At 43.3% G+C, this 16,025-nt stretch overlaps 1 protein-coding gene across 4 annotated transcripts in view; it reads right to left on the bottom strand.

Moving 5' to 3' along the window:
- The window catches only part of ABCA1 (ATP binding cassette subfamily A member 1), a 91,142-nt gene that overhangs the window by 67,466 nt on the left and 7,651 nt on the right, over window positions 1–16,025 (bottom strand). For 3 of the 4 annotated variants that reach the window (XM_057385205.1, XM_057385196.1, XM_057385221.1), the window contains 2 exons: window positions 8,712–8,855; window positions 3,032–3,125 (listed from right to left, as the gene is read on the bottom strand). In XM_057385205.1, coding sequence (XP_057241188.1) covers window positions 3,032–3,125; window positions 8,712–8,777 — 160 coding nt within the window. In that variant the 5' untranslated portion in view covers window positions 8,778–8,855. Of the gene's footprint in view, window positions 1–3,031; window positions 3,126–8,711; window positions 8,856–14,231; window positions 14,341–16,025 lie in introns of those variants that run through there. The other variant, XM_057385214.1, reaches the window with a different exon arrangement.

The raw sequence follows: 16,025 nt of genomic DNA, 5'->3' as shown, positions 1-16,025 counted from the left end.
AGAGTTTAAGAACAAAGCAGTAACAAACTACTCATGGCAGATCTCCACCAATACGCCACTTGTGAATTTCACACTCACCTCGCCCTCAACTACAGGGGAAGAATGGCCTCCCTCGTATWATCCTGCACCTTAAACAGCTGTCAGGCTGCTTTTTGCAGCCCCACCTCACCCTAGGGAAGGGATCCCGGAGGAAGGCTATGCCCCTTCCTCAGTATCCCAAAGCTCCAGGCTTTGTGGATCAGATGCTGTCTCTGCCGTCTGGTGCCCACCTTGGCATCCCAGCGTGCCCACACACTCACTGGGACCAACTCCCTACCACCACAACCCCAGCAGAAGTACCAAAGCCCAAGAAAGAATTAAAACCAAAGCTGTGGAATCACAGCAMGGCTGTTAATGCAGGTGGCTGAAGGAAGACGTGAATCTTCTCAGCCCTTCTTAGTGAAAGACAAGRACTCTGTACAGGTGAATGGTGAAGGAAATGAAGTTCATTGTTTCCAGTACCCAGGCAACTCCTCTTCCTAGTTMTCTGTTTAAAACAGAAGAGGTATTTACCTGAACTGACTTTTCATTTTGCTTTTTTTGTTCTTAGCTGAGGSGCTTGGGAGGAAGCTGGGGATGGAGGGAGAAGAAAATTGCTAAAAGCTTCATATTTTTTTTGTAAMATTTTCCAGAGAATCACATTCTCTGCCCTCCATGCCTCTCATTTTACATAGTTAGYGACTCCAAGAAAGTGTTCAGAGCAATATAGAAAGAGGAATGGCATGCAAAAGTTTACTGTAGCTTCTTATACACAGTGATGCATGAAACACCAGTTTCTCCGAGAATAAAGGAGGAATCTGGTGGTTTCAAATCAAATGAGTTACACAGAAAACACAMTGAAGTTACAGCACATCATTTTCCATGACATGGTTGCAAACATGTAGCTTTTCAGAAGAGATTAGTCACTTGTTGTCAGATTCTCTCCCTCCCACCACCAAAAAAGTGCATTTTTAATGCCCTGAAGGGTCACAGGAACAGAAAATAAAAGTTCCGCGAGACAATAGACAGAAATCTGACTTCAACAGCAATCAAAGACATCTTCTCTTATCTGGTCTTATCTGGTGAAGGCCACTGTCAGTTCAAAATCAATTGTTCGTCCACATTTTAAGAGAAAACTTCCTCACACTAAGCCAAACCACTAGAAACAAGAAACCCTGACAACAGGCCAATCCTTGCTTCTTCTCAAACAGGGAAAGAGAACTGAAATTTTTATTTGGTTGTTGAAAACATCTACCATGAAGATACTGAGGCTATCCAGAGCCATAAAACACTCACATGCAGCTCTGATAGTTACTGCTATCACCAGGCACTACCTACAAGTGATTTCATAACAGCACACAACACTGCCACTACAGATAACAATCCTGCTTCCCTTAAGGCATCCACAGGGTTGCCAAAGAGCTCACCATGAACCCAAGCCTTTCTCTCTATCTCTGCTCACAGTTCAGCAAAAACTGCCTCACTTTGCAACACATCCACATCTGTCAGCATGAGCGAATGTTCAGTGAAACAAATCCAGAAAACACAGTTTAGAAACCTATTCACAGAAGCTCTTCAAAAAATGAAGAGGAATTAGCCAGAGAAGTGAATTAAAACGTTATCAGATGCCCTGAGCTCTGTAATTGCTGAGGACCATGTAAGAAGGCAGACAAAGCAGGAAGAGCCAACAAATAGGAAGTAAAGGGATAACAGGTGAAAGACTGTGCTTAAGACACCATGGTGCCAGGGAAAATGATTTACAAGAAGGCTACTGACTAGCAAGATCAATCTAAGTAATTCTATGAAATCACAGCTCTTGCCAGATTTGAGTTTATATACAATCCTGCCACAGCTGAAATGAATTACCAGCGAGGCTGCTAGTTATTTGTAACAGCTGAGTAGACTATTGCTTCTCCTCAGCTGCATGTCTGTATTACAGCTATCTCTCCTAATGTCAYTGTAACTCTCAGTCAGAAGAGAGAGTTCAAGCACCATGTGAAGTATGAGATTTAATTTAGGGAAGCTTAGACTATGCTCCAAAGAGCTGAAGAAAAGCAAGTGAGGCAGTACATGGGACCAGCAGAGTCCAAAGTGTAATAGGCAACTGCAAATACTAACACCTCAGCTTTTAAAGGTGCTTACCAGCTTGAACACTTAGCAAACAGCACAAAATGTCCCAGCCATTGCAAAGACAGGTAAGTGCTGTAAAAGGGAGTTCTTTCCTCATTTTAAGAAAGAAACACCTCAGAGCACCCTTCAGACACATGTTTTGCTGACCCTTAAACCTTACCTTGCAGTAATCAGGCTAAGGAAAGATAAACAAAGAGCTCTTCCACAATCAGCTAATTGCAGTATGGAGCTGTCACCAAACACAGTACAACAACAGCATGTTGCTAATAAACAAGTCATGCTTCCTAAATCAAATGGCAACCAGAGACATTCMTTTATAAAGAACAAGCTTCCTTTGAAAGAAAAGCAGAAATGTGCCCATTTAGGGTGCAAAGAGAACAACAGAATTGTTTTTTTCTCAGCAATGCTGAATCTACTAAATGAAGAGCTGACACTGTAATGGTTAGACCGAAYGGAATCACTCCTGTGCTCTTTAATGGCATACTTTAATGGACTTTTCTACCTGGAAACAAGATTGCTTTCTTAGTATAAAAGAACACAGTGTTCTGATCTCTAAGTCACATACAGAACAAAAATGAAAAATAAGATTTGGATTCCGAGCAGGTTTTACAGATCTGTCACAGTTGTACAGAAAAATCTCAGGTAATTTAAATGCAAAAAAAAGAGAGAACAACAAGGMAAAGAACAGTAATGTACAGCCCTGGAACAATATCAACAGTTAATTGCAGTTTCYGAGGTGGAAGCAAAGGAGTTATTGAGCCCTCCTGCAGATTTCTGACTGAAGTATGGAACCACTGCTGTTTGCATCTTGCCAGCTTYATTATTACCTTCCAACCATGAAACAACAAGCATTCTGGGTGCAGCTGCTGTGTTTGGTACTTACATTCATGCTGCTCATAGGGCGGATATGAAAGTCTTACAGAGATCAGGATGAAGAAGATAAACAGAGGCCAGGCAACTTCGATCAGCAGCTGGAACTGGAAACAATAAAGACGAAGTATTAAGACATCATATTCAAAATAAAGGTCAGAACAGAAGTTCTGGGACAATCCACTTGTAAGCCAGAACAGTTTTGTAAGCACTGTCTCACTCTGCTTTGCCTACACATTCCAGGATCAAGAAGTTTGTTCCTCCAGCTTCAGAGGATAATCTGCAAAGAATTTCAGTTTTTTTCTCATTGATATGTGCCAGTTATTCAACTAAACTGGATGTGCTTAAGGGCTATTTTGGTTTTAWAATTTTCTGCCCTTTGACTGAAAGAAACCTCTCCATCTTTCTAGCAATGAGCTGAATTTTTATCCCTTTTTTTAACTAGTGAGGTACTTACATCCCACTTTTACAACAGATCATTAAGCTTCTACCCTAACACACAAGGCATGGAAATTGGGCTAACACATGCTTTGCCAAATCTTTCAGTGCTGTACAATTATATTGGCATCTAGAAAGCAGAGCTACAAAGACTGAGCTCCTATATAGTTTTTGTTTTGTTCTGATGTCCATTTKTTCCTGAAGGTAGGCAGCACACACTGCTGCAGGTCTTCTACAGAAAAGCTCTAAGTATCAGGCAAATAAAGTTATTAATCCCTCAGTTATTCAGAGGGATGAAACAAGAAGAAAAACAGACCTGCTATTAAATGCACAATGTTTCTTAGAGAATCTAAGKGCAGAAAAATTCACTGAGATGTGTCACATCCCACAGAAGCATGTGGACAAAGCAAATCTCTAGCCTGGAGCTTGAGACACAAAATGAAGTTTTCYTGGCTTGAGCTTTGCTAGCCACACCCCTACTTTCTCGCTCCAGAAAGACTTCCCAAACATGTATTTTCAGTWAACTGTGAGAGAAGCAAAACTTGAAAGCTTTTTATGCTGCTACTTCATATAGTTTTCATCCAGAGTGTTTTCTTGGTCAAGTGAAGAAAAATATTTTACTACTCTTTCCTGAAAAACTCAGCCTTTTCTARTAAGAGATCTACACCATTCTCCTTAAAAGCCAGAGTCTAAGACCTGCAACCCAGYGAAAGACAGAATCCACACCCACAAACATGTTTTCCAATGTTCCACCATTAACAGCTAAAACTGGGCTCTTGACACTCAGCACAGGACACTCCACGCAAACTTTGAGGTGAGAGATTTCTAGGTGACAACTGTACCTCAAAACAAGCCCACACARTAAAAACAGAGCATTAAAACAAAGGCCACTTGATCCAGCAAAGGAGATGATGCAGCATGACTTTTCAGAGATACCCTTAAGAGCTGACATTGAATATCAAACAGCAGCTCTATCTAAAAGGCATAAAAATTCAGCATCAGTCTCCCAGGCACTCCTAATAACAGTGCCAGACCCTGCAAGATAATTTTGGTAAATTATTACGTATCAGATCCTGATATTAGCTCAGCCAGTAAGAACATGGTGCTAATAACACCAAGGTTGTCACTCAATCCCCATATGGGCCTTTCACTGAGGAGTTGGACTTTATGATCCTKGTGGGTCCCTTCCAACTCAGAATATTAAGTGATCTGTTATTTTCATGCACACACTGTACAATCAGTGGGTAAGAAACTCCACTGAGACCACACAAACAATGGTGCCAGGAAGATCCCTCAGTATCTATGGTCTCTTATTACAATAAACAATGTAGASGCAACACACACTCAGCCATTAACATTGACCGCCTGCTTCCTTCTGCATTAAGCAGTGCTCAGGCTCCCAGAGATCAAAGGTGCTCGGAGCTAGGACACTGACAACTTGTCTACTCCCTGTGTTCTCAGGGAACTCTTACAGCAGCTGCCAGGATGGCATGGCAGGACTTCTCTTGGCAGAAAAGTGGCTATGAAATGAGGACAAGCCATTGCTCTTCCAGCATCAATGGTCATGCTCTGGCACACACCACAGCCCTCGGCCACCCTGGCTGTAGGCAAGCAGAATGCCCCCCAAACAACTGCAGCTATACTGGCAGGGGAAAGGGCCAGCTTGGCTTGTGGAGGCTTCCTGGGGTGATCAGGGTGGACAGCCAGCCTCTCACAGCCCTGCCACTGCTACAGAACCAACGAGAAAATGCTGCCCTGGAGTTCAAGCCCTGGCTTGCTCAGAGAAATATCAGCCCCAGCCACACCACCAAGGGGTGGGCAGGGGGAATTGGCTACAAAGGTAACCCCATGTGGGCTGTGTGGGCACAACACACCTCACTCAGCAGCTCGAAGGGCTCAGGGAGGGTGGGGAAAGGAGGGATACAGCTCAGACTGACCAAGCTGAAGGCAGGCATCACAGCAGGCACCAAAATGCTACTTCATGAGAGACAGCTGGCAACTGCTGCACCAGAGGCTCGCTCAGGGACAAGACAGTGTCAGGAGAGGCTCCTCAGCAAGCCTCCAGTGCTGCTCGACAAAAACTGACTTATCTCCCTTTGCTCCTAAAGTTCAGCAGGTTCCCTCCCCTCATGCTTCCTGACCTTGCTGTGACAGCACTTTTCATCCACTGTGGCCTTTCCAGACAAGGACRAAGATTATAACAGAGAATGTGTCTCACTGAGATTCATTCAAAGTAGGTACTGGAAAAGCAAGTCTCCTTGGCCACTTCTGTACTGCAACTCCTACACCAGCCTGGTAAATATTGAAATGAATCTTCAAGCACCCAACCCCTCAGCTATCCCTGCTCCACTTGGAGCTCAAGTAGGAACATCCCATTTGCACACAGCAGGTCAATTCAGCTAAGAACAAACTGGTCTTAATTTTACCAAGGCCAACCCCTAAAGCATGCCAAATTTATAGCAGTTGCCTGATGCAGGATGCCATTAAACAGTGAGCTCTACATTGTGTCAACAGGAAATCTGTTGAGCAAGAGCTAACCAGACTATCACCCCATCCCACTGTCAACTCCCCTCTCCATCTTTATGGCCCAGTTTCATACCAGCAGCTGACCAGTCTCTCCATACAAGTTTGAGGTGTCTCCTCATTTGCAAGAAATCAGGGAGGGAAATGTTTTTACACAGTGACCCCAAACAGGATTTTTCTTTCCTCTCTCCCCCTGTGAGCTCCTTGCCCCCACTCTGGTGTTTTTGGAAGTTATCCAGTCCAAAGTAACACTTGAACTGCACATGTCAGGGTGAGCTTTGAACTCAGCTTTCGCAATGCGGCCAAAATGCACAGCAGCCAACGAGCGAGGAGCCAAGGCTAGACCACGCTTCCTGCGAGAAGAAGGGTAAGGATCAAACTATTTCTGGGCTACACCTTCAGTAAGTACAAAGGGGAGACAGCCTTCATCAGCACAATCCAACTCAAGGACAATGGTGTTCTAACAGGAAAGCAAAGAGATGAAAAACTCTCCAGCTGTGGTAACAGCATGGTGAGATTTTCTGCTCCTTCTCTGCCATCCTGTTAAGAGGCCTTCCCCTCATGAACTCTTCAGGTAAAGCCCAAATAAGAACTAGTTGTTAATGAGAAAATCCCTGCACATATGAGGAGCCCCACAAAGACAAGCCATGTCCATGGCCTTCATTATGAATTGACTAACAATCAGTGTGGAATAGAGCTTATGAGCAGTTTCATGCCATCTGGGGTACTTGACGGAAAACAGGTACAGAAACTGCCAGAAGATACCAAGAAATAGCTGAGCAGCTCCTAAAGGGTTAGGATATGAAGGATATGATTGCACTTCTGCTGCCCTGAGCTACCTTGACATGACACACATGCTAAACTTAGACTCCTCACACCTGATGCAATAGTGAGGTTGCTCAGCCTGGARAAACACGGCCTCAGGCTCAAACCTTATCCACTCTCTAAAGGTACATGAAAGGAAATTACAGCAAGATGAAGGTGGCTCTCTTCTCCCAAGAAGCTAGTGACAGGATCAGAACACACAGCCTCTAGCTGCGTCAGGGTCAGGTCAGACATTAGGAACAAYTTTTTCACTGAAAGGGTGGTCAGGCATTGGGACAGGCTGCCCAGGGAGGAGATGGAGTCACTGTCCCTGGAAGTATTCGGAAAGTGACTGGACATGGCACTTAGTGCCACAGCTTAGTTGGTATGGTGGTGTTTGAACAAAGGCTGGACTTGATAATCCTGGAGGTCTTTTCCAACCTTAATGATTCTATAATTCTATTACTTTCATTAGATCCTGCCAAAAAAAAAAGCCATAATACTCCCCTGAAATATCCTCCCAGTTTACCCAGTGTAAACATCACTCCAGAAAATCRCACAACATCCTAGAATTCCCCTACTATCTAAAGGCATTTTGGTAGCTGGCAAAATTTAGACCTCTAATAGCAAGGGAGGAAGAGTGGTTTTAGTTCTTAGAGCCAGGTTGCATGGGCAATAGCTGAGAAGAGCCAATCTTAAGAAGGCACAGACAGTTTTGAGACTACTTTCCCAGCTTCATTTGTAACATTTTTTCTAAACTATGAGGCTGTTCAGGAGGCCAGGACACAACCCACACATGCAGAGAGCCTCACTCTTTGTAGTTGACAGAGTCCCTGACTTCTCTGGTGGGTAGTCATGTCCTGGGAGATCAAAGGCAAAAACATACAAAACAAAAACTTTGTCATCACCAGCAGAAGCTCTATAAACAGAGAAGTGTTATAGAAAAAAGTCAAAGAGGCCACAAGCTCCCTTTGTCTGCTTTATTTAAGAATCGACTAACTCCAGCTCTGAATTCACTGCACAGAAGTCCTATAAAAAATAAGCCTCAGACACCTGAGCAAAGACTTCAGGGACTGTCACCATTTTCAGTGGTGAACATGATAGCCTCCCCTCCCTTGTGACACTGAGTTTCTAAAACAACCCAACCCAACCAGCTGGCAAGCATCCTGACATTTGCAGAGTTCAGAAAGCTTATCAGAGACCACTTTCCACTCACCACTTCAGTAACTTGTGTTCCTTCCACGTTCCCTACTCAAACCTCCCCAAGGTCAGATCTAACAGGCCAGATCCTCTGAACAAGTCCATTGCACAGAACATCCCCATGTCCAGCAGAKACTCCCTAAACCCCTAGAGCTCCAATACTATGTTTTCTCAGGCTTTTAGCTGTTTGCAAGAGTTATAGCATCCTATGAGGTCTCATTAATCTAAAGGCAAAAGAATTTTGAGAACACCATACTGGATCCAAGCTCCTGCACCCTTGTTATCATAAAGAGAGAAACCTTCCCACATACCATCTATCTGAATAGGTAAATTTACACAGTAAACAGATGGTGAAGACAACATTTTAACTACTCAGAACACACCCTGGCGGAAAAACATCAGTTTTTGTCTGGGTTTACCCTCATGCCAATACAAGAACATGCTTCATGCCATTCACTTAATCCATATCTCCTGTAGTAAAGTTACATGGCAGGTTTGGGATTCTCTCATTAATTAAAGTGAGTGGAAACATCTGCTATTGCATCTGCCACTTCTGCCATTGGGAAGTGGCAGGATTTTGTTGCTGTTGCTGCAGTCTACAGCATTCAAAAGCTTTTAGATTCACAGGCTACAGGGCACAATATATAGGTTGTTTCCCTGTTGTTCTTGAAAAGCAAGCTATAAGACTATAGCTTCAGATTTTAAAACATCCTTGCATTAATACTTACAGTCTGTCTTCTTCTGTAGGTAAAGTTCTTCCATAGCAGCAACCCCAGCTGCGTCCAGAAAGCCATCTTCCTTCAGCAAAGCCTAGAAGCTCGTTTTGTGTAGCAGCAGCAGTACACAGTACAGATGTTGTGGCCAGGCATTAACTGGTGAAAGAAAAGAAAAAACAAGAAGACAGTTGAAAGGGAAAAGTTGGGTCATTCAAAACAGAAAAGGCAACAAGACATGGACAGACAAGAGGCTGCACACCTTGCAGCACCCCCACAGCACACCCCACTGCCTTCTTTCTTACCCCATGCACTCCAGCAAAGCCTCATGGGTCTCAGTAAACTCAGATTTAGGCTGTCTCTTGCCTCAGAGTTCCAAAGCACAAAAAGAGGTTTGCAATAAAATTCTCTTATTTTCTACCCCAGAAGTTCCAAGAGCAAGGATAGCCCATAATGAGAAAAATAAATAGTACACTTTGAAAAATTATTTAAAGACCCCCCTGAATAAGACTGAACCTTACAATTCAATCCTTTTCTTCTCTTCCCAAAGAGAAAACCTCTTTGCATATTTACTTTTACAATAATGAAAAGCCTGCTGCCAAATTAGGAAAGACTTTGTTCTGAAGTCCAGTCAACACCACCACTTGTGGGAGAAAAGTGCATTTTACAGGCAAGGGAGAAATGCCCATTCCTTTGAAGGYAAGGAACTAAGAAGGACCTGAGAATTGTTAATATTTGGATTAAGTATATAGAAAACTGTTGTTTAGTCAGCGTTCAGGTCTTGCAACCACCTGGCCTCCAACACTGAGTGAATCAGGGGCATAAAGTGTGCATCTTGCTGCAGTATGAGAGTGCAGAAGATTAARAATTGCATTAATCGCTTTGGTGGTCATTAAGAGGAGCATAGGACAGACTTGGTACATGTAACCTTCCAGGAAGGCTCGATCTTTAGGCTCTAAGGTGAGCTTACAGCACATTAATTAAATGTCATTAAATCATTTTTCCAAAATTACTTAAGCATAACTTAATTTACTTAAACTTAATCTGAGTTTTAAGGCCACTTCAAATTAAGGGCAGTTTAATCCTGAGTAAGGTCCACGCAGGAATTTAGTAAATCCACATCAAATTAGTTCTGATTTAATTATCTGAAYACATGCTGTTGACAGACTCAGTGTCAAGAGGACATCTAGCAGCTAATTCAAACACACACCAAGAGAACTGCTCCTTMCAACACCTGTTAAACTGGGAACACACATGCTTTTGGTTCTGGCATCCCACAGTAACAGTACCCTAGCCCCATGATTCACAGGTGCATGTTTGACTGCAAACTGCATTGAAAAGGTTCCCAAAATTCCATAAATGTGCTACAAAAATAAGACTTCCTAAGGAAATGCTCTGACCAGTCCTACATTGGAGTAAGATTAGACCATCAACTCTGGATGTGAGCTTTAAGATGATGAACAATTGTGGTCTTCAAGTCTCATCCAAAAGCAAATTCCATTATAACAGYGACTTGCAGATTAAAAACTTTTCTCTTAATAATACTGCTCTGTGTTACAAAAAAATTTCTCTAATGTGACTAGCAAAAATAAACCTTCACTGAGTTCTGTAGATGACATTCTGCAGCAATACAACACAACAACAATGCTTCTCAGTGCCAGTACAGAGAACCAAAGAGCAGGCACAAAACCCTACAAAACCCTACAGGTTGACCTTCATAGCAGCTCACAGGCAGCAGAGTGCACAGGCAGCATGGGCTCATTAACTTCTGCCAGGTGCTGCTCTATGGCTCTGACAGGACCTCTACAATGCTCCTTCACAGAGGGATGCCCAATTCATCAGACAGGAGAGCCATCCTGCCAGTGCTTCCAGCTGGCTGGAGCACCTTGACACTAACATATTCCAGATGCACGCACATCTGGCTGGTAGATTCTGAATTCCCAGACATACTCAGAGAAAAGCACTTGACAGGCTATTGGCATATCCACAGCAGGGAAAAAAAATCTGTCCTTTGTGATGAATCTCAGAGGGAAAATCCTGTCTGATGACTGAATCCATGTTCATGGACCCAAGCTACACCTTTGCTTACARGTTTGGATATGGGGATGAGAYCTGAAGCACCTGCATGCCAAGTATAAATTGCAGCTTTAGAGGTATAATGTTAAGTATTTTTCCACAAGGATACTGGTACTGGCCTGTGGGTCACAGGCCTCCATTTGCTTCGTTGTGCTGGCCACTGTGTCACAAAACATAAGCTTTTCTGCCYGAGTCTAATCCAGCAGCCCCTGCACAAGTTTGGCACGTAGAAGTAGAGCACTGGAAGGGAGTGCAGCCTCCTACAATCACTGGTAGTTATGCAACAGGTGTTTTTTATCTTCACCAGGGCCTTCAGAGTACCCACTCCMTATTTCACACTCAGGCTCCCAACGCTAACTCCCTGCAAAACACTGATTTGTAATGCTTTCAGCAAGTAAAAGTTAACACCAAAATCCGCAAGAATAAAACGCCATAGGAAGAGTACAAGAAAGATCCTCTGGACTGTCAAAGAGACTTTTGGTGCTCTCATCAATGGAGAACATCCACTCCTGCACCTTAATACCCTGCACAGAGGGAAAACTGAAGTTAAAGCAGTCTGTGGACTGAGCAAATCACAGGGTAGCTGGTTTAATACACATCAGTGAAAACATAGGCACTGACCCTTTGCAACTGCAGTSAGTCCACAGGACCCAGAACATGGAAATACTGCTTTATAGAGGTTGTAACATTTACATCACACTAGCAAACTGTAGGGAACTAAGGKTATATATTTTATCATTTAACTCATCTCAGCTGACCAGCAGAACACTGCACAGCCAGGAAGATTCAGCTGTGCCACCTGCTTGAACTTCAGCTCTCTGGTAGCAAAGCCTGTTTTGCCTGGACAAAAGTTTCAAATGACATAAAAATAAAGACTTTTAAGGACTGCCCAGATGCAGGCACACTGGCTAGGCGTCTGCATTAAAGCAGGACATGGAGCCTAACAGGGGACTGATCACCAAGAGCACAACACCTGAGCCTGAAGCATACCCAGCTCTTCCAGCCATGCTGGTGACAGCTGCAGTGACACTGTATGCCCCAGTATCTGCCACAGACTGGAGAATACAGATTTGTTAAAAGTCATCTCTAATTTTTATCCACAGAGGCTGACATATTTGGTTTACTGCTGACACAAGTCAGGAATGTTCCCTTGAACTACTGATCCATCAGAAAGCACTGCGCAAACTAAGAATATCAGAGGAAAACAGCTTAGCATCCTTTCAGATGTTCTTCCAGCTCACCATAGGCAAGAGCTGTAAGCCAGAGATGCAGGAAACTGATCRGCCCAACACTTCCAGCTCAGTTAGGGCTGAGGTCCCACTGTATCTCCATTTCAGACCAATCTGCTAAGCTCAACACAGCTGGGAAATACAAGCTGCCATTCAGTACTGGCGTGCCAAAACACTGTAGGCTTCCAATGCAGGCTTTTACAACTCACCTGGGCACAATTCTGAGCCAACAGCAGGTATCAGTGATCACTCCTGACACTCACCCAGAACTCCCTGAAGCAGAAATACTGTTTTCTGTCTGGAGAAAAAAATGCTGCAGGAATTCCTCCCCGTAGCATTAGTTTTTTCTGTGATGTAAARTACCACAGCACAGCACCCACCTGCACAATTAAAGCACAGATTTCACACACTTGTCCCATGGTCTGCCTTTGCAGATGACATTTCACCCTGCTGCAGAAATCCCACACAGCCTCCCCACCTGCAGGGCCGCAATTTCATCTCATTTTCTGCAATTCAGAAAACTACTCAAGAGAAAGTTAGGCTAGAGGGCAACCTTTGAAAATGATGACAATGAAACACTTGAGCTGGCCTGTTCTTTCTAGAAGAGTGCTACCCACTATTTCAAAATAACATGGCTGTTGAAAAGTCCWTTAGCTGGAACACCAACAACCATCTCCAACTGTTAATCCCTCTTAAATAATGAAATGTATTTTTACAGCTGTAGATTTAGAGAGCAAAAAGCTCAAGTGGCACAAAATCAGTTCCCCACCCCCACGCCTGGTGTCTGTACTAAGTAAACATAAAATAGCCTTCAAAAGCAGCTTTCTGCAAACAATGCAGCTGTTTGCTTTCTTTGGGAAGGCAAAAAAACCTTTCCCCTAGAGAAAAAAAAAATAAAAAWCACTATTTCAAGAGGGAACAAATTGAACTTACCAAACCTTATGAGACCGGAACATTTCAGGGCTGTGGCAAGACACTACAGACAATTTCAACTACGTCCTTGTCAGCAGAGCTAAAAAGCTTTCACCAGCTGATGAAGGCTCAGTGGCCCCCACGTAATAAATTAGCAGCCTTTATCCTCTCAGTCAGATTTTCCTTATCACAGAAGCTACCAGCACTGGCAACTCTCCACAGATCAAGTGGCCATGGAGAGAACCAATCTAACAGCCACATGTGATGCCCTTATGAGCTATWAGAGCCAGCAGTTTCCTTTCTGACAAGCAGATATGATCTAGCACTTYATGCTTTCTGCCCCAAAAAACAAAACCTGCACATTTGCTTAACTCCAGGAGATCTCATATACACAAGTGATCAAGCCAAATGAGACCCATTTTGGAAGAAATGAAGCAACTAAAGCATAAACGTTGGATTTCAGAAGAAATGTAGTTCTCCTCATGAACGCTGATAAATATCTGGACTATTTCTATATAATATCTGATAAATATCTGGACTATTTCTTTTAGACAGTGTCAAAATGCATTTTGTGAAGGAAACAATACCATGAGACGTGAATTCTGCAAAGCCCAGATGTAGAGCCCCACAGTGATCCATCAGAGGAGAGCAGATCCCTGTAAAGATTGTGCATATGAAGGCAGGAGAGAGGTGTCTGACTCAGGAACTGACATTCTGAYCCACACAACACAAACCTCCAGAGAACTAATGACCTGGATGGGCATTAGTGTAACAGAGGTGCAGATTAAGTCCAGAGTCCAGAACTAAATCCCCCTCTCCCAAATGAAGATATAGTATCTTGGCCACTTCTCTGTCAAACACCAGCATTTCCTTTCTTCCAGCACACTAGCTGTGGCTAGAAGGAAAAATCCAGAATTGATCCCAACTGTGTTAAGATTAGGCTAGATAAAGAGCAGCTGTGGACAAATGGAAGCAATCTGCCCTTCTTCAAGAGCTCTATGGAGATAAAATCCCCAGCGGAAACAGACAATACAGAAAAACCAAAAGTAATGACCATTCTGTGATCTGAAGTCACACTAAGCTTGCAAAAACCAAGGGAACAAATCTGACATTCCCATCTCTAGAACTTCCAAGCAGTCAAAACACTTATAACATCTGCTGGAGCTCTGGGAAAGAGACGAAACGGCCACTGGAACAACAATTTCATGTAAATAACACTACTGATCTTTTAAAACAATCTTTTAACCCAAAGAGCCTGAAATGGGTTACGAAAAGGTGCCATAAAACGAATTAGCAGCACAAAGTTCAAGCAACTCACCTAAGGCCACAAGCAAGCAAAAGCAGAGATTAGAATGAAACCATCAGATCCCACACGTCCGCTCCTGGCTTAAGAACTGCGAGAGCCTGTAGCGGTCACAATCAGTGCAGGATCAGCAGTGGAGAAGTGAGCTTTGAACCCAYGGGCTCCTGCCTGGGACACAGGATCGTTATCAGGGCAGCCACACAGACACTAAAACCTGGTCTTTCATAACCTCCCCCACAGAGGACTTTTCTCTCCCCTCTGCCAAGTGAATATGGGACACAAAGTTTTCTATTCCATCTGAAGAGKCCTTCAGTGAGAAGTGCTTTCCTCTTCAAAATCACCCAGTTCATGTYACAGAGTTCACACCAACTCCTTGTTCCTAACAATGTGATTGGAGAGCTTCTGGGTCCGGCAGCAAGAATTTTATTAGGATGACAAACAGCAATATTTTAGTGACAGCTCTTGGCAAGATCCRCTACTGGTTTACTTCCCACAGTGGCCTTGGGTTAGACAGTAAACAAGTTCTAATCTTGTTCTCCAGTAATAATATTGAAGGCAACAAGTACATGGCTTTCAACACAGCCATGCAGTTTAACTAATTTTCCCCCCTTGAGGAGCATTTAAAATTTGGTAAAATCATTATTTAAATGACAATGCCAAAATATCTGGAAGCTGATGAAACAGCCTCATGGAATACTTCTAGCAGCTTCTGGTCCAAGAGACAGTCTCTCACTCATCCACAGGACCCTTAGCGGAGCATGCACACAGCTATGAGACATCGAATAAATTATTTCCCATTGTTATTTAAGGGGGCTCCAACCTCACAGGTGATTGGAGATAACCAATGGAAAAGGACTCCTTTTACCACAGGCCAACAATAAAATACTTATCCACAACCTGCTCAAACTGCTGCTATGGAAACAACCAGTGACAGAACCCAAGACTAACACTAGGTTCTTCTTGTCGCACTAGGTGCTACACAAAAAAGCAAGCGTGGACCTTGCTCTGACTAGACTCAGGCTTAACACAATGCCATGTCAGGAGTGGAAATCTGGCTTCCCAACTCTTTAGGCAAAATGGCAAGGGGCTTCTGAAGTTATTTCATGTTGGCATGAGAACGGAGAAAATGGGTATTTCATAAGTCAGTATATTATGTGCTGAGCTCTTCTGAATGCTCCACTATGAACAGATGAGCAGAAGATAATTTTGAAAGACCTGGACAAGAATAAACACCATGAGCACTGACATTCCTGGCTCTAAACTCTTCAGAATATTAAACTTGCCTCTCCTGTCAAAGCCAAATCAGAATGTATTTCTGAGACACTGGTGGGCCTGTCCTTACCAACCRGAAATAATCCACGTGGCAAAGCTCCTCACAGTGCAAAGTACTGGCTAACAAACTGCTCCACAATACAGACTGGACAACATTTTTCAGAGTTCTCAGTGCCTCCTTGTAACATTTACAYAGATTCACGTTTTCAGAAATGGCTGCTGTTTTACAGCCTTCCCTTGTGGCAAAACGTGACAAGTAATTTTGAAAAACCTGTCACAGGTCAGCAATATCTGCCTACCAGAATGACCACAACAACTGGTTCTCATTAATTCTAGCATGCTTAAAGGGCTCACCAATGAAAACAAACAATTCCAATGCAATGGAATAAATCCATGCATGTGCCATATGGGTCATTCCCCATAGCTGGACTAGCCCAAAGTAATCCACATGCAAGGACTGTGGCATGCACTTAGGCAAGAGGAATTGCTTAAGTGTCAAGTATAATACGCAAGATGAAACGCAGTCATCTATTTTAC

The sequence above is a fragment of the Malurus melanocephalus genome, unplaced genomic scaffold (assembly GCF_030028575.1).
Source record: "Malurus melanocephalus ecotype Western Australia unplaced genomic scaffold, MMel_1.1 scaffold_15, whole genome shotgun sequence".
Taxonomy (NCBI): Eukaryota; Metazoa; Chordata; class Aves; order Passeriformes; family Maluridae; genus Malurus; species Malurus melanocephalus.
This window is presented reverse-complemented; position numbering and strand designations above follow the sequence as displayed.